A 23,696-nucleotide genomic window follows, 5' to 3' on the forward strand; every position below is an offset into this window, starting at 1 on the left:
ACGTGCTCTGCTCACAGCCTGGTGATGAGTGCTCAAATTGATGGATGTAATCAATGTGAGTGCAAATGATAATATTTAAGTCTCAGATCACTTTGTTTTCCAAGCAGACAGTTCAACATGAACTCATGTTTTGCAGTTTGCACCACTGGGAGTTACAGGTGAAAAATCCACACTGCCATTCTCAGTAAATGAAATATAAAACCTACAGAGCTGCTGGAAATGTGTAAGCCTTTCCAAAGCCAGATTTTATTTCAGTTTTAAATAAATTAATGAAAAAATACTAAAAATTAGAAACATAAATTTGGATGTGACAGAGTGGTATAGGAAAAGCTGAAACCTGTGTGCTGCTGCATCTCCTGGCAGCACAGCTCTTCTGAAATAGTGCTGATCTTTGGATGCACACTGAACCAGGGACAAAGAGCTGTATTTAGTGAAAAATCCTGTCTTGGAGTTAAATTCAGGTTTGGCATTTCTGTGCGTGGAAAGCCAGCGGTGGGTGAAATTGTCACATTTGTGACTCTGAGTCACTTCACAATTCAGACTGGGAATCCCTCTCTTTTACCAGGTATTGCCTGGGATTTCAAATGTTCAGTTCCCACTGGTGAAATCTGCTCTGGATCCAAGGTTTTTGTGGAAAGGGAGGTGGTAAAGCACCATGAGAAAGGCTGGGCAGGAGGGATGGCCATCCAGTCAGCTCAGAGGGGATCAGGTTGTGCTGTCTGCAGGACTCACACACTCTGGGATGGCTGACTGTGTGCTGAGGCTGTTCCATCGTGTTCACAGCTGGATTTGCTTGGGTGGGGCAATGCAGGGGGAATTTCCACCTGAAATGTGCCTGTTTCTGTGATGAAATGTCAAGCTTTTCTCTTTCTGTAACGGAGCAGACACAGCAAGTTGGTGAGCTGTGAGTCTGAACTGGGACTGAACCCCAAGGCAGGAGCACTGGTCCTGCTCCAGCAGAACCTTCCCAAGGTGGTGGGGTCTCACCCAACTCTTGCCAGCTTCCCAGAGCCCACGTTAGCAGGCGCTGCTGATGGATGATGGCAGCAGGGGGGTTTTACCCAGCAGCACAAACCACAGCAAGGAGCTGAGGTTTGCTCTTTCCACATTTCTGGGAAGAGCCCCCCTGCAGCTCCCTCCCTCTCCTCTCCATTTGCAGGTTGCTGCTTCCATCCAGGGGCAGATGGAACCTGCAGCAGTGATGCTGAGCTTGGTGGTGGCTCTGGTGGGAACATGGACCTTGGCGGGTAAGTGTGATATTTGGGATGGGGAACCCAAATGGAGATCCTGGGGAGTTGGTGCCCCTCAGGAGAATTTCCTCTGAGCCACAGGATATAATTTCAGAGCACCCTGCTCTTGTGGAGGTGTCTCTGCCCAGGGGGAATGGAACCAGGGTGTGTTCATGGTCCCTTCCAACACAAATTCCATCATTCTGTGATGCAGCCTGTGAGGAGATAAGAAAACAATTGGAGCAAAGTGCAGGTGGAGAGACTGCCCCATGGCAGCTGAGCACGCAGCTTGTTGGCTGGAGCTGGAAGTCTTTGCTAGTATTAGCAAAATCAAAAGTAAAAGTAATAAAAATTAACATGAAGGAAATAAGGTTGATGCAAAAGCGCCAAGTATTTCCTTGACTCACATGGACTTTGTGGGGGTCAGAAGTAAGGAGAGGTTTCTGATCCAGTGAGACAGAAGGAGAAAAGGATTGTCTTTTGGGATTAGACTGGTGGTGGCCCCAAATTGATCGGGGGACATCAGGATCACAAGCATGACTTTCTAATTTTAGCTATTGTTCCTCAAAAGGAGTGCAAAACTTGCCTGAAAACCTGCATAATTGGGAAGTTTCAGAAAGAATATGGGGAAAAAAAAATCCCAATATAAATATAATCCTCTAGTGGTGATGCTTTCATGCTTTTTTCTTGCTGCTGCTGAGGTGTGTTCTGTGTGTTGCAGGAGCCCAGGAGAGCATCTCATGGGAGGTGCAGCGCTACGACGGCTGGTACAACAACCTGCTGCACCACAGCCACGGCTCTGTGGGTGAGTGCCAGGGGTGCCAGGGTGGCATGGGCACCGTGAGCTGCCCCCCTGGGCTCTGGGCTTTCTGACAATCTACAGGTCTTGCTGGTGTTGGATCAGTCCCGGAGCAAAGCTTTGTGCCTTTGTGACATAGCTCAGAATGGACCCAGCTCTTTTCAGCAGGCGTTTCTGTGGTGGTCAGGGATCCCAGAGCTGCAAAAAAAACCCAACATCTTTAGCCAAAATCAGCACACAGTTAAACAAGGATCCAACACAAGGCAGAAGAGCTCATGGTCCAGGCATGTGATGGTGTTCACAGGGGTTCTTGGATGAGGGAAGAGATGAAGATCTGACTCCATGTTTCAGAAGGCTGATTTATTATTTTATGATATATATTACATTAAAACTATACTAAAAGAATAGAAGAAAAGGATCTCATCAGAAGGCTAGCAAAGAATAGAAAAGAAAGAATGAATAACAAAGGCAGCTGTCCCAGACTCTCTGTCCCAGCCAGCTGGCTGTGATTGGCCATTAATTAGAAACAACCACATGAGACCAATCACAGATGCACCTGTTGCATTCCACAGCAGCAGATAATCATTGTTTACATTTTGTTCCTGAGGCCTGTCAGCTTCTCAGGAGGAAAAACACTAAGGAAAGGATTTTTCATAAAAGACGTCTGTGACACAGGCATGCTGAACCTTTGATTTTCTGCCCTACAGAGAGGTGATACCATGTTCTGGGAGAGGCATTTGGGATTTCCCTGTGCCATTGGTGAACTGTTTCCTCGTGTTACAGCCATGGGCTCAACTCTAGATGTCCCTGAGCCAGGGGCCAGGACAGATCAGGCAGGATCTTACTTAAAACACTGAAGATTCTGAATCCTCATTTCTGGCAGGTTGGTCACTGCTCTGGTGACACACTGGCTCTCCCACACGACATGTGTGTCACCAGCCTTTAGTAACACCAAAGCCTGACAGGAAAAACCAGCCCTGACAGACCAGGTCTTCTTCTTCTAGAGTAGACAGATCAGACTTTAAGTTTTGGAAACCAATATGCGGAAACTAAGCCACAAACTAAGGCAGGAATTCAGGATTTCCCCCAGTTCTGGGGAACTCCAGTAAATGGTGACAAGGCTTTAAAAACCAGTGAGAAATGACCAGGAGGCCTCTGGGCCTTTCAGTTTTGGGACCAGGAGTATGTGCAAAATCAGGGTGTTTCTCTCTCATCTTCACACTTGTCTCTGGCTGTTCCCTTTCCCATTCCCTATGGTGCTGGAAAACACCACACCTCTGTAGGATTACACTGTTAATATGGGACAGCTCAACATCACTCCAGTTACCCACTGGATCACCATCCCAGACCTTCAGGAGGCAGCAGGGATGCACACAGACGAGAGAAGGACAGCTGGAAGAGAGGAGGGTCCCTCCTGGCTCTAAGAGTACTGATTCCACTGTTGCAAGCAGTTTTGGGTGATGCCACCAACCCTTGCATGTTCTTGGCCACTCTGAGAACCCATGCCATCACAGACAACTTTCTTTAAGATTTTTCCTCTTAAGAAGCTGAGAGGCCTCAGGAACAGAATGTAAATATTGATCATCTGCTGCTGTGGAATGCAACAGGTGCATCTGTGATTGGTCTCATGTTGGTTGTTTCTAATTAATGGCCGATCACAGCCAGCTGGCTCCGACTCTCTGTTCGAGACACACACCTTTGTTATCATTCTTTATTATTCTATTTTTAGCCAGCCTTCTGATGAAATCCTTTCTTCTATTCTTTTAGTATAGTTTTAATATAATATTTGAGGCTGGCAAAGGGGGGCTATTTACAAACTATGAACGAGACAGGGCTGCTATGGAAAGCGCCTTGAGCTGTTTATTTTACAGCATCAGTCTCATTACATGATTATGACAATGGGAAGATGCCACCAGCTCATAATCCAGGCAGCAGGCCAAAAAACTTAATGTTACAACTTACTTTATAAGCTTCTTGACCACTCACACAAAGCAAAAGCACATTGACAGTAGTTCTATCCAATCACCATAAGCACATGTACCTTTGGTTAAAACAATGCTTGTATTTAGAATATAATACCTGCTTGTAAGCTTTAAAACACAATGCACAGAGCTCCATTATTAAGCTTTAACCTTCCTAATATCTTGCTAGATAAACTTTCTGCAGCTTAGAGAGCTATTCAGACAAGCATTAATACACAGACCATTGTTCTATTTGCCCTTGCTTTTTCTACAGTTTAAATAATTTTTCTGCTGACCTATCTCATGGCTGCTGCTTAGCTCTGCTCACAGTTCTGCTGTATCTGAGGCCTGCCTTTTGCAACTTTCCCCAAAACCCTCTAATTTTGTGGATTTCCCACAATTTATATCATAAAACAATAAATCAAGCCTTCTAAAACATGGAGTCAGATCTTCATCTCTACTCTCATCATGGGACCCCTGCGAACACAGTCACACCGCGCTGTGCTCTCGCTGTCCTCTGGGTCCAGAACACACAATCCACGTGTCCTGCCATGGCTGGGCAGCACAGGACCCACGTTAACTAATCTCCCCTGTGTGTTTTGGTGCTGCAGGAGCCAGGCTGCTGCGCCTGCTGCCGGCACATTTCGCGGACGGCGTGTACCAGGCGCTGCAGGAGCCCCGCGTGCCCAACGCGCGCCAGCTGAGCACCGCCCTGGCACGGGGCCCCTCGGGGCTGCCCTCGCACAGGAACAGCACCGTGCTCGCCGTCTTCTTTGGTAAGACCCTGCTGGGGAAGGTGAAACAGGAAAGCCTTATAGATATGATTGCCTGGAAAAAGATTTTGAGGTATGGAAACTACTAGTGAGATGGAAGTGAAAGCAAGCTTTGAGATACCTCAGTTACTGAACAACTGGAAAACAATGGTGTGGCCAGCTGAAGGTGATTCCCTTTTGATGGAACAACACCCTCTGCTTGCAGACAGGCCCAAGGGTCAGAGCAGACCCTGCCAGCTTGACAGAGGGGGTCCCTAGAGGAGTTTTTAGGGTTTAAAATGTAGCACAGTATGGTAATGTAATGATTCTTATAGGCTGTATGGAAATGCTGTAGGATTTGTATCTTGTACTATATTGGTTAGTGAGAATTAGAATATTCAACACAGAAGAAGATTTATGGTATAACAGGAACTTTGCTCACTTACTTTTCTATGCTCTTAGCTCTTACTCTTACCTCTTGTCTCTCATTTTACTCTCTTATGCTTTTACCCTCTTACCCTCTCATCCTCTCTCCCCCTCTCTTCTCTCGGGCCTGCTCTGAGCTGTGGCTGGCAGCTCCCAGCAGGGCCCTGCACCCAGGCCCTTTGCAATAAACCTCAAATTCCAAGACCAGAAGAAGATTTATTGCATTGTAACGGGAACCTCACCCTATGATCCTCTCTTTTACTCTCTCATTCTCTCTTTACCACACTCTTTATCTCTCTTTCCCTCTTTGGGGCCTGCTCTGAGCTGTGTTTGGCAGCTCCCAGCAGGGCCCTGCACCCAGGCCCTTTGCAATAAACCCCAAGTTCCACGACCTGGCTGCAGAGATCTCTCGTCTCCATCCGTCCCGACCGTGTAACCCCCCCATCAATCCTACAAGACCCCACATCCACTGCAAAAATGGTGGTTTGGGTGAAAAAAAGTTGGTTTGTCACACACCCAAGGCCGTGCATGGGAACGCTCCTCACCCGGTGCTCTGCAGCAGACCCACTTGTGGATATCAGATCCACAGACACTTGTGGATATCACACTCCTTGGGTATTGTCAGAACCCAGGACATCCCTCCTGGATGTCTCAAGCCCCTGCCAGGGGGCTCAGAGACCTTGGCACAGAGTCCAAGACCCCTGTGCCTTTGATTATGACCCATGGAAAAAATTACCAACCTTATATGTGGATTTACAAGCCACGAAAGTTTAAGTAGAATGATAGTTAGTTTGTCACAGGGTGGAAAAGTAGAATTTTGGGGTTTTTAGAATGAGGGCTCGGGGTCCCAAGATGGAGGAATTTGGGTGTGCCTTGGCCTTTTTTCTCCTTCTTCCTAACCTCCATCTTCTGGGTCATGCTGGCACTTTTGGATTGGTTTAGAGTAGAAACTCACTGTCTAACATAGGTGATAGGTATTGGGAAATTACTGTAAATAGTGTACACATAGTTTTTAGTATGAAAGATAACAGAAGGCAGTCAGTGTGCCTCAACCCAACCTGCCAGAGAGACCTCGGCAGGTCAGAGAAAGAATGTTCTAGACAACAGAAAAGAAACAACATTGAAAACCAGGACAGAAGAATGCCAACTCCTTCCTTAGTTGCCAGGCTGGGAAAGGAGACTCTCTGACATATCTGGGAGTTATGCTGCCCACAGAGACCCCTGACAGGATCTGACTTCACCACAACACTGTCTGGCTAGGAGAGATCATGTGGGTTTTTGGTGGCCTTTGCCAGGTGACCCAAGTGCTGATATTTGTCATTTGGGAACTTCCTCATTTCTTTTAGCAGCGGAGTTGCCCCACGGCGAAAACACCAGACAGGTGTGATAAGAGCCGTGCTGGGCTGCACTGCTGCAAGCTGGAGCAGCTTTTTCAGTCTCCCAGGAGCTCAGTGGGGTCTTAGATCTCCAGGCCTGGAGGTGTTTGTCTCTGGGGAATCATGGAATCCCAGAATGTGTGGGTTGGAAGGGATCTCAATGGTCATTTTGTTGAAGAAGGCCAGGTTCCTTCCAGCCCTGTTCAGCCTGGCCTGGGTCACCCTGGCTGCTCGTGGTGGTGCCCTCAGCCCGCCCACAGCTGCCCTCCCTGCTGTCCTGCTCCAGCTGCTGACCAGGCTTTGGTGTCTGCCAGGTTTCCACGTGCTCCTGGACATCCTGGAGACAGAGAAGCCCGGCTGCCCTGCTGAGTTCCTCAACATCCACATCCCCTCTGGAGACCCCACGTTTGACCCTGCTGGCACTGGAGACGTGGTCCTGCCCTTCCAGCGCGTCCGCTGGGCAGCAGAGACAGGACAGAGCCCCAACAGCCCCCGGGAGCAGGTGGGTGTGCTCTCCTCTGCTCTTTGCCTTTCATCCAAATTCTTCTCCACCCACCATTGGGGTCAGTAACACCCAATATAATTTACAAAAATAACTGATAGCACTACTACATCCCTAAAAATAAACTTCTCTCAAGCACTTAAACCAACTAAATGAACCCAAAGTCAACTTCCAGTTTCACATTGAGCAATGCTAGTGATTGCCCAGAGTCAAAGCATTTCCCCAATGAAGAAAATGAAGAAATTGACTGACCTATTTCTTTGACTGACAAAGAAATAGGTCAGTCAATTATTGCACGTTGTTTTAGGCACCAAGTTCTGTCTTTAATAATGTTTCACAAAGCTGAGCTGGCCCTGCCACAAAGATATGGTGCTTCCCTGAATTTCAGTCATTTTGGAAAATAAATCCAGGTTTTCCCCCAGTTTCTCTGGATTTTGCTGTTCTGCTTGTGTTCCCCAGATTTCTTTCATGCTGGAGATCTCTCCAGCCAATATCACCAAAGTAAAACACCCCTCTAAACCTTTCAGGGGACCAACCCTGAAGAGACCAATTTAGCAAGTCATGTTTTTATCAATATTTAAAAGCTTAAAAAATTGGAAACACCAGCATGTTTTCAGAATAAAAAGCATGTTTCCATGCAAACATTTGGAAGGGGAGATGTTCAACACGCTTTCAGGATAGTGGGCTTTCCTACTGTGAGATCAGAGGGGAAAACTCTGGTGTTCCCAGTTTCCCCAGAGATGGGTTTAGTCCCTTTCCAGCCTACATAGGGATTCACAGATGTCTGCTTCTGGGCATAGCCAAAATAATTGGGGAAAAAACAATCCCAAATGTACTTTTGAAAAGCTTGTACCTGGTTATTTCCTCTACCTGGCACTAACTCCTGAAGCTTGCATAGAGATTGCATTTGCTTCCTGAGAGCTCTGGTTAAAATGAGGTTAAAACAGACTGCTTTGCAAGAGCAAAAGAGGCAGATTGGGGCTTTCCAGACCTCTTTTTTGCACCATTCCAGTGAAACCCTGTCCCCTGTTAATGCCTCTTCCCTGTGCCTGCCCTAGACCAACGGGGTGACGGGCTGGCTGGATGGCAGCTCCATCTACGGCCCCTCTCACTCCTGGAGCGATGCCCTGAGGAGCTTCCAGGGGGGACAGCTGGCAGCAGGGCCTGACGGGAGCCTCCCCAGGCAGACAGACGGGAGGGTGCCCATGTGGAAGGCTCTGGATCCATCCACGGGACAGGGCGGTCCCCAAGGGATCTACGGTAAGGGGGGCATCCCAATGGTTCCTCATCCCTGCAGGGAGCTGGGGGTCCCTGGAGCTGAGCCCAGAGCTGAGCCCAGGAAAGGGGAAAGGGCAGAAGATGCAGGATTTGTGGATCAGGAGGGCTGTGGCAGGTTCCCAAGGGGTGGGAGATTTGAGCCCCAGCAGGACGCACCAGGAACTCCAGAGGCCAAATATCCTGGTGGCAATGTCAGAGAGCAGCTCTGATCCCAGCTGAACTCTGGGGAAAGGGGCTGCTGCTGACACAAACCCACCCAGCTTTCTTGGAGCTCCTCACCTGCCCAACATTTAGTCCATGCTGGGGGCCTGGTGCTGCTTCTCACTGGCCCAGGTTGCTGCTCTGGCTGGGGGGAAGGAAGGGTGAGGGGACAAGGGGACACTGGGCTGGGGGTGCTCCTCCAGGGACAGGGGGACACTGGGCTGGACCCACGGGGCTGGGTGAGCTCCTCCAGCCACGGGCAAAGCCAGACCCAGCGGTGACACCCCCAGTGATGGTCGTGGTGGCTCTTGCAGACCTGGGGAGTGCCTGGGGGAATGAGAGCCCCTTCCTGCAGGCCGAGAGCATCGCCTGGTTCCGCTACCACAACCGCGTGGCCGCAGCCCTGGCCCAGCAGCATCCCGCCTGGTCCGATGAGGATCTCTTCCAGCACGCCCGCAAGAGGGTCATCGCCACCTTCCAGGTGAGGGCTGGCACCCCCAGCTCTGCTGGGACCCCCAGGATCTTGCCTGGTTCCAGCCCTGACCCGTTTCCCTGTTCCTAGAGCATCGTTCTGTACGAGTGGCTGCCGACCCTGCTGGGCACACAGGTCCCCGAGTACCAAGGTGAGGGTGGGCAGAGCAGGGCTGGGAGCAGGGGAGGGGACAGGGGAGCTGGTGGGTGGGGAGGGAGAGGGGGCTTGGCCCCTTTTCCCTCCAGCCTGACAGTGTTCACAGGGGTCTTATGTCAAGGGAAGAGACGAGGATCTGATTCTATGTTTCAAAAGGCTTGATTTATTATTTTATTATATATATTACATTAAAACTGTACTAAAAGAATAGAAGAAAAGGTTTCATCAGAAGGCTGGCTCAGCTAATAATAGAAAGGAAGGAATGGTAACAAAGGTTTGTGGCTCTGCTCTGTGTCCGAGCCAGCTGACTGTGATTGGCCATTAATTAGAAACAACCACATGAGACCAATCACAGATGCACCTGTTGCATTCCACAGCAGCAGATAATCATTGTTTACATTTTGTTCCTGAGGCCTCTCAGCTTCTCAGGAGGAAAAATCCTAAGGAAAGGATTTTTCATAAAAAGATGCCACACTCCCCCACAGGTTACCAGCAGCACCTGGACCCCAGCATCTCCCCTGAATTTGTGGCAGCTGCCAGGCAGTTCCTGGCCACCATGGTGCCTCCAGGAGTTTACAAGAGGTAGGAGCAGCCTGGTGGGACCATGGGACTGTGTGAGGGGAGGGGATGCCCAAGCTGGGCTGGTGACTGGGAATGGTCTTTGTTGGGATGGTTGTTGGGGGAGATGAAAGAAAGCATTATAAATATGATTGTCTAGCAAAAGATTTTGAGAATATAGAAACTATAAGCAAAATTGAAATGAAAGCAAACTTTAAGATACCTTACTAAACAACTGCAAAAATATAGTATGACCAGCTAAAGGTAACCCCCTTTTAATGAAACAATAACCTCTGCTTGCAACCAAGTCCAAAAGTCAGAGCAGACCCTACTAACTTAGCAAAAAAGGTCCAAAGAGCAATTTTTAAAATTTAAAATGTAACATAATATAGTAATGTAATAATTCTTACGAAGTGTATTTAAATATGATAAAATTTATGTATTGAATGGAATGGGTTAGTAAAAATTAGAATATTCAACACAAAAAAAGGTTTATTGTATTTTAATAATAAATACAATAAATCTTTTATCCTCCTTTACTCTCTCTCTCTCATCCTCTTTACCACTCTTCTCTCAAGCCTGCTCCAAGCTGCAACTAGTAAAAGTAAAGAACTTGTAAAGGTCCCCTTTACAATAAATCATAAATTCCACAACCTAACATCAAAAATCTCTAATCTCCATCTGTCCCAACCATCCTACCCCACTGTCACTCCTACCAATGGTTTCTGTCCCTTCCCCATGTCTCAGCTGAGACAGCCAAGTCCTGGCATCTTTGGGCACCCCTGGCTCAGGGCTGTGGGCTCAATCCTCCTCTGTTCTTCCAGGGACACCAGGGGCAGGTTCAATCCTTCTCTGCTGTTCCAGGGACACCAGGGGCAGGTTCAATCCCTCTCTGCTGTTCCAGGGACACCAGGGGCAGGTTCAATCCTTATCTGTTCTTCCAGGGGCAGGTTCAATCCTTCTCTGCTGTTCCAGGGACACCAGGGGCAGGTTCAATCCCTCTCTGTTTTTCCAGGGACACCAGGTGCAGGTTCAATCCTTCTCTGCTGTTCCAGGGACACCAGGGGCAGGTTCAATCCCTCTCTGCTGTTCCAGGGACACCAGGGGCAGGTTCAATCCTTCTCTGCTGTTCCAGGGACACCAGGGGCAGGTTCAATCCCTCTCTGCTGTTCCAGGGACACCAGGGGCAGGTTCAATCCCTCTCTGTTTTTCCAGGGACACCAGGTGCAGGTTCCAGAACGTGTCTGTCTCCGGTGCTTCGTTCCCTGCAGTGCGGCTCTGCAACAGCTACTGGAGCAGAGAGGTACAGGGTGGGGAGCACGGGGGTCCCTGGGGATGTGGCAGGCTGGCCAGGGGGTTGCTCTGGGTTATGGGGCACCCCACAGGGGTCTGTGAGGGAAATTGGGTGCAGATCATGACAGCCAGACCAGGGGTGAGGGGTCCTCCCCATCCAGCCTCCCCAGCCTTCAGCTGTGTCAGGCTCACACCTCGAGGCTGAGCTGATGTGGAGAAAATGAGCCAGGAAGGGGTCCCTGATTCCCCTGCACCCCTGGGGGCACCAGGTCAGGGTTGTGGGGCTGCTTTCTGTCCTCCCTTGTGCAAGAGGAATCACTGGTTCTTCCCATGCCTGTCAGAGCCCTGGGCTACAGCAGGCAGAGGATGTGGACGAGATCCTGCTGGGGATGAGCTCCCAGATAGCAGAGCAGGAGGACAACGTTGTGGTGGAGGATCTGCAAGGTCTGTACTGCAGCTGTGCCTGTGCTGGGGGCAGGGTGGGGAGGCAGGTGCCATTGCCTCCTTCATCAGCACCCAGCCACACAGCTCAGCCTCTTTAAAGGAGGCGCAGAGAGCTACAGACACACAGAGCATGTGCCCCCACAGATTTCTGGTATGGGCCCCTGAAGTATTCCCGCACTGACTACGTGGCCAGCTGGATCCAGCGAGGGAGGGACTTTGGCCTGCCCACCTACAACCAAGCCCGGCAGCATTTTGGGTTGGAACCTCTCCAAAACTGGTCAAGCCTTGCCCCACACCTGGAGCCACAGGTAACAGGGCAGGGAATGCTTGTGGGACAAAGGGGGATGGGTTGTTCCAGGCAGGAACTGAATTCTGCAGCTTCATAGGAAGGGGGAGATCAGTGCATGTCCTGATTTTCATGCTGCAGGGGGTAACTGTAATTTCATGTCATGAATAAACCATCCTGTCCCAGTGCCACCAGGCACTCTGCTCCTCCTAGAGCTGGTGTGCCCTGGGAGTGATGCTCAGCTGCTCAAGCTCAAGCCATGGGCTCCAGGCTGTGTGAGGCTCAGCATCCTCCCAGCCCACAGATGTGTGATGCCTGGGAAATGCACATTCCTTACACCTCCCAAGGCTTGCCAACACTTTCTGGTGCCCTGGCAGAACTCCCTGTGCTCACGGATGTGTGCTGGGGGTTTCTCACCAGGTCCTGCAGAAGGTTGCTGCCCTGTATGGCAACAACCTGGCTGGGCTGGAGCTGCTCCCTGGAGGCATGCTGGAGGCTGATGGCTCCCTCTTCTCCACCATCATCCTGGAACAGTTCCTGCGCCTGCGTGATGCCGACAGGTTTTGGTTCGAAAACACCAAGAATGGGTAATGGCCTCGTCCCTGTCTGAGAGTTGCTCTGCAAACCCCAGTAACACATGAAAACTGGAGGAAAAGCATCCTCCAGCTTCCTCAGTTCCCTCCTGATGCTGGTCAGTGACAACCACTTGTCTCCATGTCCTTTTCCTCAGGCTGTTCACGGAGGAGGAGATCAGGGAGATCCGTAACACCACCTTCCACAGCGTGCTGACTTCTGTCACCTCTGCCCAACCCACAGACCTCCAGCCCCACGTGTTCACGTGGACACAGGGTGAGTGCACCCTGCAGTGGGAGGGCACAGGGAGGGAATGGCTCCTGCAAGGCAGCAAGGGAAACAGAGCCACCCCAGTGACACAGCTGGTGAGTAAATGGCACAGGGAACACATCAGGTTTGGGGTTTCTCAAGCCTCACACCTGCTATGACCCTAAACCAGCAAAATGGGCACAAAATGCAGGGGTTGCTTGTGAGCAAGATGTTCATACACGGTGTAGATGTTGAAGGAGGGCTGTAGTGCAGGCAAGCATGATCCCAAGGGAAAAATGCATATTACTGTTTGGCAAAATGCCTTTTCCTCTTGGAATATTGCCACACCTTCCCGTTTACTGGAAGCATTACATTTGGGCAACGTTCCAGACCTTGCAAGGTGCTTTCATTCCCATGGTGTGTGTTCCTTGTAGTCACACCAGGAGGACTTCCTGCAGGATCCAGATGAGTGCAGGCTCTGAGCCCCAGATTGCTGTGGCCCAGGGTCTTGCCCAGCCCATCCCAGCAGGAGAGGGGATGGTGCTGAACCTGCAGAGCACTTGAGTCCAATTAGCTGTGGCAGGCAAAAGTTGAACCCAAACCCAAAGGCTGTCCCCAAGAGGTGGAGTTTAAATCAAGCACCCCAATTCTGCAGTCCCCAAGAGGTGGAGTTTAAATCAAGCCCCCCAATTCTGCACTTCTGGGTCGCTCAGCCATGACCCCCATCAACATCTTCATGCAGAGGCTCCTGGGGGGATGCAGGTGGGCTGGGTGCAAGGCCACTGACACTCACAGCCTGTTTCCCCCTTGCAGGGGACCCGTGCCCCCAGCCCCAGCAGCTGACAGCTCAACTCCTGGCCAACTGCACGCCCATGATGGTGCTGGACTACTTTGCAGGCAGCGGCGCGGGCTTCGGGATCATCATCGTTGTCCTCTGCTGCCTGCCCCTGGGTTTGTCATTCTGTTCCCTCTTCCTGTCACTGTCCTCCTCTTCCACCTGTCCACAGAAAGGGCTGAGTGCCCATGGACAGAGCACCTCCCAGCAGGAGCTGCTGAGTCCTAGTCTCTGCTGGGGGGCCTCAGCTGGCAGGGTCCTTGGGCACCAGGAGGGAGCCAAGGGGGGAAGGAGCTCTGTGATCTCTCACGTGTGACCATGTTCACAGGGGTCCAAGGATGAGGGAAGAGATAAGGATTTGACTTTATGTTTAATATATCAGAAGGCTTGATATATTATTTTATTATATAGATTACATTAAAACTATACTAAAAGAATAGAAGGAAAGATTTCATCAGAAGGCTAGCTGAATAGAATAGAAAAGAATGATAACAAAAGCTCTGTCTCAGACTCTCTGTCCAAGCCAGCTGGGCTGTGATTGGCCATTAATTACAAATTACATCCAACATGGGCCAATCACAGATGCACCTGTTGCACTCCACAGCAGCAGATAATCACTGTTTACATTTTGTTCCTGAGGCCTCCCAGCTTCTCAGGAGGAAAAATCCTAAGGAAAGGATTTTCCATAAAAGATGTCTGTGACGCTCATGCCCCTTTCTCCCCTGTGTCCCCAGTGACTCTGTTTGTGGCCTGGGTGGTTGCTGCTCTGCGCAGGAGGGATTTCCAGAAGCTGCAGAGGAAGCAGGGCACCAGCGTGCGCAGAGAGGTGTCTGGTGAGGCCATGCATGGTGAGTGGCACTGCCAGCCCTGCGGTGGCATCTGCTGCTGCTGCTGCTGCCAGGGCACTGTCTGAGGCAGGTCTGGGCCTGAGGCTTGTACCCAGGGGGGATTTAAGGAGGAACAGCTTCCCCAGGAGCACAGTCAGCAGTGGGACAGGGAGCCCAGGGCTTGGTAGCCCATCCTGCTCAAGGCCTGACCAGATACAGCACTGAGCAGCCTGACCTGTGGCCGGTCCTGCTCCGGGCAGGAGGTTGGGCAAGATTCCCTTCCAACCTGAGTCATCCTGTGCTCCTCCAATTCCAATCTTCCCCAGGCCCCACCTTGCCTCGAGGAAACCTGTGCAGAGCAATTGCACCAGTAGCTCCAGGACAGGGACAGTATCTCCTTGCTCTGCCTCCCTGCTCCCTAGCCTGGACTCCTCCTGTGCCCATGTGCTTGAGCTCTGCAGTTAGGAGATACCATTATTCCTTTGAGACCTTCCTGGTCATGAAATCACTCCCAAACTGCCTCTCAGTGCTGGAGGTTCTGAGACGAGCAGGAACCTTTCCAGCTGAGTCCTGTGCTCTCTCCCACCAGCCATGGAGTGGCATGGGCCCAAGGCAGACAGCTGTCCTGTCTACATTCAGCTCCAAGCTGACAAAGAGCTCAAAGTGCTGGACAGCAGAGGGTCTGTGCTGCGGAGCATCAACCTGAAAGCCCAGCCAAGAGTGGAGGTGATCCTCTCCAACAACAGAGGCAACAAAGCTCTGCTCCTGAAGAGCCCCAAGGAGTACGACCTGGTAAGTGCCATGGTGCCTGGGGGATGGCACCTTGCCCTGGAGCCTCCACAGTCCTCTGCACCACCCAGCTGGGGGCACTGGAGGCACTGTAAGGCCTTGGAGGGAGGTTGTGGCCTCCTGAGAACCCCCAGGGCCAGCAAATACCGTGGAGCTGAGCCCCTGGTGATCACAGCCAGTCCGTGGGCCCTTTGCAGGTGCTGCTCTTCAATGGGGAGGCCGAGAGGAGCATCTTTGTTGGGAAGCTCAGAGACTACTTGAAGGAGAGCAGCTTTGACCTGCATCTGTCCGAGATGAGGGAGCAGAACCTGATGAAACGGGCAGTCACCCAGGAGCAGAGAAAACAAATTCTAGAGACTTTCTTCAGGCACCTGTTTGCTCAGGTGTGTAGAGGTGTAGCAAGCCCTGATGCATGGGGGAAGGTATTTCTGTATTGGTTAAACAATGAACATCAGGGCTGGTGCTTTCGGGAAGAGCTCGTAAATCATCCACAAGGAAGCTGCCAATGCTTCCAGTAAATACATTTTCCTCTGCAGAGGACAAAGGGAGATCTCCTGCAGTGACGCAAGTGTCTAAAGTGGCAAAGAGACTATTGGGTGATGTAACAGGTCTCCAGAGTGATCAGTCACGTCGAGTGTGACAAGTCACATTGTGTAGGAGGGACACGGAACGTTCTCCATGGCATCTGCCATGAGTTTGGTGCCAGGGAGCCACCAGTCTTTGTGCTATAGGTCAGGAAGGAAACACCAGCCTTCTGCTCAGCCATCACTCACAGCATTTCTTTTGTGGGACACAACCTGCAGGTGCTGGAAATCGACAGATCCGATGCTGGGGAGCTCAGCTTTGAATCTTCACAGATGGCAAGGGAGTCTCTCACCTGTGAGCTGAGCAGGGCTGAGTTTGCTGAAGCTCTGGGGCTCAAGGAGCACTCCATGTTTGTGGAGTCCATGTTCTCCCTGGCTGACAAAGATGGCAATGGCTACATCTCCTTTCGGGAGTTCCTGGACATCTTGGTGGTCTTCATGAAAGGTGGGAGCTAGAGCTGGTTAATGCCCCTGTCTGCTGCCCTTGGACCTGTTTCTGGGCTCTGTGAGAGGGGAGGACGTGATTCACACAGCAGGTCAACCTGTAGACACTGCTACTAGTTAAAATTTCCTTCACTCAGGACAGCTTCAGCTTGGGTCATGGGGCATGACAACGTGAATGTGTTTTCTGAAAGATGGTTCATGAGGGGAGCTGTCTTCCACCACCACAGACATGTCAGCCCTTTCTCCTGAAGGGACATCCTGTGCCTGGGAGGTCATGGCAACTGTGTCTGATATCTGATTCTCCATAAATGGCCACTGGAATGATGGATTAACAGGTGGAGGTGTTGAATGTCAGATTCAGTCAAAACAACTCCCAGGAAAATCATTGCTCTGCAAAAGCACACTTTGAAAAATAATGCACAAGAAAGAATGTGTGTCTACCCAATATTTACCTTGCACTTGAGAAAGTCAAGTGGAAGGGTGAGGCTCCACTGCTGCAGGGTCCAGACACTCAAAAACAACATATGAAATCATCTTTGTTGATGAAGATTGGATCTTCTTCTAACTTTGCCTCTTCCTCTCCCCACCAGGGTCCCCAGAGGAAAAGTCCAAGGTGATGTTCAGGATGTATGACACTGATGAGAATGGGTTCCTCTCCAAGGAGGAGTTTCTGAGGATGCTCAGGTACTCTCCCTCCTCTCTCCTACTGTTTTCACAATGTTTATAGACATGTCTTCAGCAGCAGCTCCCAGTTTCTCTGCTTCTGTGCACAAGTGCAACCAAGAGCCCATTTCTCCCATGAAACTGGCCTGGGACTCAGCTGGTGTTCCCATGTCTCCTTCCTGCTCCAGGTCCTTCATTGAGATCTCCAACAACTGCCTGTCGAGTGAGCAGGCAGAGCAGGTGACCGAGTCCATGTTCCGGGCCTCGGGCTTCCAGGACCGCGAGGAGCTGACGTGGGAGAATTTCCATTACATGCTGCGGGACCACGACAGCGAGCTGCGCCTCACCCAGCTCTGCGTCAGAGGTCAGTGGGCGCTGGCACTGCCCAGCTCCTGCAAGGCTGCAGGCAGTGGGCACCTCTCAAATCCTGCCCCGTCAGCACCCCCACACCAACTGCAGTAATGGGGCTTCAGCTTGTCACAGACATCTTTTATGGAAAATCCTTTCCTTAGGGTTTTTTTCTCCTGAGAAGCTGGGAGGCCTCAGGAACAAAATGTAAACATTTATTATCTGCTGCTGTGGAATGCAACAGGTGCACCTGTGATTGGCCCATGTTGGATGTTTGTAATTAATGGCCAATCACAGAGAGCTGGCACGGACAGAGGTCTGAGCCACAAACCTTTGTTATCATTCTTTTCTATTCTATTCTTAGCCAGCCTTCTGATGAAATCCTTTCTTCTATTCATTTAGTACAGTTTTAATATAATATACATCATAAAATAACAAATCAGCCTTCTGAAACATGGAGTCAGATCCTCATCTCTTCCCTCATCCAAGAACCCCTGTGAACATGGTCACATCAGCTGTTGCTTCATGTGTGATGTTTAGGCCAGTTCACAGCTTTTCCCTGCCCACAGGAGATTCCTAAACTTTGTCCTGCACGTTTCTGAATGGCTGTTTGTCATTTTGTCTCCTCAAAGGTATCCCTGAGGTCTCCAAGCAAAATCTGCGCAACTGTGTCTCCTTCATAAAAAAGAACGAGCCAAAAGGGTAAGCTCCCTTCCCTTCCTTAGTGGCACTGTGGCTATTCCTTCTCTCCCTGCCCTGGCTCACATCTGTCCTCCACCCCAAGCCTTCCAACAATGCTCCCACCAGATGTTGGAGCTCCCAGAGCTGGGGAAGGAGTGGAAAGTGCGTGCTGCAGGGGGCTGCCGTCCCTTCCCCAGGCACAGCCAGAAGGGGGAATTGCCTCCTGCAGAGCCCTGTTCCATCCTCTGTGTGGGGATGGGAGTCCTGCATTGCCCTTCAGATGGGAGGGGTTATCTTGGAGTGAATCCAGACCATGTGCAAGTGGAGTTAATGCAGGCAGGCTTGCAGGAAAGAGCTGGACATGTTCCTAGCTAAGCCTGAGATGGGAAATGGAGAAAAGGGGAAAATGTCAACAAGCACTTCTAGCAAATAGAACTCTGGGCTAGACACAGCTCTATTTCCACAGAATCATCTCAGAGGAGAAGCAAGACCCAAACCTGGACACTGCGAGTCACTACATGGAGCGAAAAGGCCAAGAACTGAGGAAGAGACCAGGAAGAAAGTGAGTCCCCTCCCCAGCTGTGCTTTTGGGGCTTGGGCTTGTCCTGTTTGCTGCTTCTCACACCTCCATGTCAGACTGGGTAGCCCTCTAGTCAAATGTCACTGCTCCAAGGAGGCACTCAATAGCCAAGGAGCTACAGAAAGAATCCCATCTTGGCAGGACAGTGCCATAGCTGGGTCTGGGCGATGTGCCTCTACAAAAATACCCAAAAAACTTCAAACAGATGAAGTGGCCAACTCCAGAGGTTGGAATAGTGGCTTTCAGAGAGGGGTTTTGTCTGACAGTTCCTGCCTGTGCTCCTCCTGGTTCACCTGGGCTGCCTACAAGAGCTGCAGGAGAGAATTTGTCCTCCCTGCTGTGGCAGCAGCAAGTATTTCTTGGAAGCAAGTATTTCAAGGCAGCAGTTCAGCTGCTGTTATTTTTGGCCATAATATCTTGGATTGCCTTAATTGCGCCAATTAAGGAAGTTCCCCTTTTCCAGAGAGTTTTTTGATGGCTGAATAGTGCTATGAAATTTACAGTTCTTATCTACAGTTTCATTTGTGAGTCATTGCCTCCACATTTACTACCAGCTTTTGAAGGCATTGCAGAGCAGGCTGACCTGAGATCACCCTCAGATGGTGTGTGCTCTGCAGGTCTCCCCTGCCGCTGATGTGACAGGGAAAAAACGAATCCCAAACCTGGGCCCTGAGCCATTCCTTGCCGGGAAAACCTCAGGGTGACACCAGCACTCCTGCATTTGCCAGGGCAAACCAGTACCAGCTGCGTCTGTACACGGAAGCGCGACGGAAGAAGTACGAGAGGAACAAAGTCCAGCAGAAGATCCAGGAGTTCAAGCGCTTCGTTGAGAATTACCGGCGCCACATCGTCTGTGTCACCCTCTTCTCTGCCATCACTGCTGGTGTCTTTGCTGAGAGAGCCTACTGTGAGTGCCCACCCTGCCCTGCTGAGGGGCACGGGCTGCCTGCCTCAGTGCTGGTGGATTGCCTGGGGCATGATGGGCACAACTTTGGGCAACAGTGTCAGTCCTCCCCTGGACTGAGATCTCTGGAAGGGTCTGGTGCAATGCCCTGCTCAGAGAAAACCCTTTTCCAAAGCTGAATGAGGCTGCTGAAGGCCTTGTCCAGAGAAGGTGTGAGGAGTTGCAAGGCTGGTGATTCCGCCGCCTTGCTGGGTCTGTGCTGGTTTTTGACCATTCTCCCTGTGGAGAATTTCAAGGATTCAAACCTGAGTTTTCTACAGTGAAACTCGTGCTCTTGCCTCACATCCTTCCACTCTGCATGCCTAAGAAAGACTTGCTCTGTGTGCCCATGAGATGGCTGCAGACAGCCAGCTTCCCTGACCCATCTCCTCCAGCCTGAACAAGCCCATTTCTCTCAGCTTTTCCCTTTTATAGACAAAGCTCTCTGATGTCCTGCAGCCCCCACCCATCCTGGTGGTCTCCACTGGGCTCTTTCCAGTTTATGGACACCTCTTATACCATTTCCCTCAGCCTTTCCCTTTCATAGACATAGCTCTATGATGTCCTGCAGCTCCCACCCATCCTGGTGGTCTCCACTGGACTTATTCCAGTTTATGGACACCTCTTATATTGGATTCCCCATCTGAGGCCACAGTCCCAATGTGCAGATTCCCAGGTGGACATTCTCCACCCTGGATCTCCAAGGACACCCTGTCATCCAGCAGTTCTGTGTCGTTGTGCCCCTTTCCCCACACAAACCCACTCCTGGTGTCCCGTTTTTGGTGGAGCCACGCAGGTGGCTGTCCCCTTGCCACAGGGAGGGTGATGTCCCTCAGCGCTGGGCACACGACACCCCCTCCGCTCTCTCTCCCCAGACTACGCCTTCGCATCCCCCAGCACTGGAATTGCACAGACCACCTTCGTGGGGATCATCATCTCCAGGGGTTCAGCTGCCTCCATCTCCTTCATGTACTCCTACATCCTCCTCACCATGTGCCGCAACCTCATCACCGTCCTGCGGGAGACCTTCCTCAATCACTACATCCCCTTCGACGCCGCCGTCGACTTCCACCGCTGGGTTGCCATGGCAGCCCTGATTTTCTCAGGTGGGTGGGCTGCTGGGGCATTGCCACCCACCAGCACAGGACCAGCCCATCATCCCGTGGCAGGACCACCATGGCAGGACCAGAGACATAAGCTTAAAGACCTTGCAGAGACGTAGATGCCTTGCACTACAAAAAAGGAGTCCTCTGAGTCACTCCAGGTCCCAGGGAACATCATCAGAGTCTGACACATCTCCATCCACATCAAGTGATGCTTCTTTCTCTGTGTTTTTTCTCTTACAGTGCTCCACACTGCAGGTCACGTAGTGAACGTCTACATCTTCTCAGTCACACCTCTCAGTGTGCTGTCCTGCCTTTTCTCCACTGTCTTTACAAATGATGGGTAAGTGGAATTTGAAGCAGAGTCCATTCAAGGGTGTCCTGGGCATGGACAGAAATGAAAATGGAAACCATTCGTTCATTCTGGTCACTCCATGGTGCAATCTCTTGTCCTTCTCCAGGTCACAGCTCCCACAGAAGTATTACTGGTGGTTCTTCCAAACTGTTCCAGGTGAGAATAGGTGGTTCTTCCAAACTATTCCAGGTGGTTCTTCCAAACTATTCCAGGTCTGTCCTCGCAGACAGACTGGCACACCTGTGTCCAGGATGGGCTGCCCTCTGCCCAGTCCAGTCAGAGCCCCTCTTAACTCTTCTCTCACAGGCATGACAGGAGTGCTGCTGCTCGTGGTCCTTGCTGTGATGTACGTGTTTGCCACACGCCACTTCCGGCGCGTCAGCTTCCAGGGGTTTTGGATCACTCACCACCTCTACATGCTGCTCTACATCCTGGTAAAGGGTTGGGGCTGGAAGGGAGGGATGGTGGTGCCCATGCACTGCAAGCCTGTAGGTGAATTCAGTGCAGCTGATGAGATGGAATAGCTTGGGGTAGTCCCAAGGGAGATGGTAGCCCCACTCCTGGCTCCCCATTGCTGTTGATCTGCCACCAAATCATCCCTGGGCTGATGACTCACCTTGCTAAAGGGTTCTGCTGCTCCCTGCCCAGGTCATCATCCACGGCAGCTACGCACTGATCCAGCAGCCCCGTTTCCACATCTACTTCATCATCCCAGCCCTCATCTACAGCGCAGACAAGCTGTACAGCCTGAGCAGGAAGAAGGTGGAGATCAGTGTGGTGAAAGCCGAGCTCCTGCCCTCAGGTACCACAGCATCCCTGGCCACCCCGCACCAGCCCAGCCCAGGCTCCCTGCGAGAGCATCAGGGGCTGCAGTGCTGCAGGAGCATCAACCCCCCAACATCTCCAACAACCTCCCCACAGGTGTCACCCACCTGCAGTTCCAGCGGCCGCAGGACTTTGACTACAAGTCCGGGCAGTGGGTGCGCATCGCCTGCGTGGGGCTGGGCACCACAGAGTACCACCCGTTCACGCTGACCTCGGCCCCGCACGACGACACGCTGAGCCTGCACATCCGCGCCGTGGGGCCCTGGACCACCCGCCTGCGCGAGCTCTACTCGCCCAAGAGCCTGGCCCTCCTCGGCACGCTGCCCAAGGTGAGCCCTGCTCAGCATGTCACACACGGGGACACATAGACATCTGCCCAAGGTGAGCCCTGCTCAGCATGTCACACTTGGGGACACATAGACATCTGCCCAAGGTGAGCCCTGCTCAGCATGTCACCCTTGGGGACACCTAGACATCTGCCCAAGGTGAGCCCTGCTCAGCATGTCACACACGGGGACACATAGACATCTGCCCAAGGTGAGCCCTGCTCAGCATGTCACCCTTGGGGACACCTAGACATCTGCCCAAGGTGAGCCCTGCTCAGCATGGCACCCATGGGGACACACAGAGATCTGCTCAAGGTGAGCCCTGCTCAGCATGTCACCCTTGGGGACACCTAGACATCTGCCCAAGGTGAGCCCTGCTCAGCATGTCACCCTTGGGGACGTCTAGACCAAGAGAGCATCTCAGCAATGGGTTGTGCCAAGCGTGAGGCACTCCTCCAGCCCTTCCAAGGCCTGGGCAAGCAGACACTTCTGCTAACTGCTGTCTCCCTTCCAGCTCTACCTGGACGGGCCCTTTGGGGAGGGCCACCAGGAGTGGAACAAGTTTGAGGTGTCGGTGCTGGTGGGAGGAGGCATCGGGGTGACTCCCTTCGCATCCATTCTCAAGGACCTGGTCTTCAAGTCATCCATAAACTCCAAGCTGCTCTGTAAGAAGGTAAGAGTGTCTGAAAGACAAACCCCCCTGAGAGGTTGAACTTGATCTCAGAGATCTTTTCCAACCTCATTGATTCGTGATTCTGAGATGCCTCCTGCTGCTGCTGGCCTCTTTGGGGGTAAAATCCTCTGTGGAGTCCACAGACATTCATGGGGATGCTGGCCCCACTCTGGGCCCCATTCCACAGATCTACTTCATCTGGGTGACCCGCACGCAGCGGCAGTTTGAGTGGCTGACAGACATCATCCGGGAGGTGGAGGAGTCAGACAAGAACGGCTTGGTCTCTGTGCACATCTACATCACACAGCTGGCCGAGAAGTTCGATCTGCGCACCACCATGCTGGTGAGCCTGGGCATCCAAGGCCAAGGGTGCCGTGCCATGCCACGCCATGCCAGGCCATGCCGGGCTGTGCTGGGCCATCTGATGTGCACCAATCTCTCTTTCAGTACATCTGTGAGCGGCACTTCCAGAAGGTGCTGAACAAGAGCCTGTTCACGGGGCTGCGCTCCATCACCCACTTTGGGCGCCCTCCCTTCGTGCCCTTTTTCAGCTCGCTGCAGGAGGTGCACCCTGAGGTCAGTGTCCAGCTGGGGACAGGAGGAGGTGCACCCACTGGCCATTGTGGAGGACTGGTCCCAACCTGTCCCCAAGGTCCTGGAGACCTCAGTGGCATCTGCACCAAGAACAGTGCAGAAGGGGAATGAATCCTGTTTTCCCTCTGGAGCCAGGCTGAGCTGCAGGAGTCAGCAATGCCCCGTACCAGCCAAACACCCCTTGCTATTGCAGGGCCCCAGCTGCAACCCCTGACCTGAGCTGGGGGGTTCCCATCCTTCCTCCACGGCCCTGGCAGCTCCTTGGGAATGGGACAACCTCCCCAAAAGCCTCTGGAGGCTGAGACCGTGCCCAAAGCTGTCAGAGAGCAAGGGGGGCTGCCTGTGGGGAGAGCTGGTGCTGCAGCCTGACCCTTTGGCTCCCTCCTTCCCCAGGTGCAGAAGATCGGGGTGTTCAGCTGCGGCCCGCCCGGGATGACAAAGAGTGTGGAGCAGGCGTGCCGGCACATGAACAAGAAGGACCAGACCTACTTTGCACATCACTATGAGAATTTCTGACCCTACCCACACTGTTCCACCCTCTGGCTGCAGCTGCATTATTTCACCCTAGCAC

At 51.8% G+C, this 23,696-nt stretch overlaps 1 protein-coding gene across 1 annotated transcript; it reads left to right on the plus strand.

Moving 5' to 3' along the window:
* The first annotated feature begins 1,183 nt into the window (after positions 1-1,183).
* Positions 1,184-23,641, plus strand: DUOX2 (dual oxidase 2). The gene is made up of 33 exons (XM_058033145.1): positions 1,184-1,247; positions 1,951-2,034; positions 4,601-4,765; positions 6,858-7,045; positions 8,104-8,305; positions 8,839-9,005; positions 9,087-9,147; positions 9,638-9,734; positions 10,926-11,013; positions 11,345-11,447; positions 11,592-11,755; positions 12,154-12,320; positions 12,464-12,582; positions 13,369-13,506; positions 14,125-14,238; positions 14,807-15,009; positions 15,204-15,389; positions 15,810-16,035; positions 16,625-16,718; positions 16,886-17,061; positions 17,678-17,747; positions 18,193-18,288; positions 19,035-19,213; positions 20,125-20,355; positions 20,596-20,695; positions 20,814-20,863; positions 21,014-21,141; positions 21,356-21,509; positions 21,629-21,861; positions 22,373-22,531; positions 22,719-22,874; positions 22,979-23,107; positions 23,519-23,641. Exons 1-33 carry the CDS (start codon positions 1,184-1,186, stop codon positions 23,639-23,641), a joined length of 4,614 nt encoding a protein of 1,537 aa, XP_057889128.1.
* The last annotated feature ends 55 nt before the right edge of the window (positions 23,642-23,696 follow it).

This window comes from Melospiza georgiana, chromosome 13 (genome assembly GCF_028018845.1).
Source record: "Melospiza georgiana isolate bMelGeo1 chromosome 13, bMelGeo1.pri, whole genome shotgun sequence".
Lineage (NCBI taxonomy): Eukaryota > Metazoa > Chordata > Aves > Passeriformes > Passerellidae > Melospiza > Melospiza georgiana.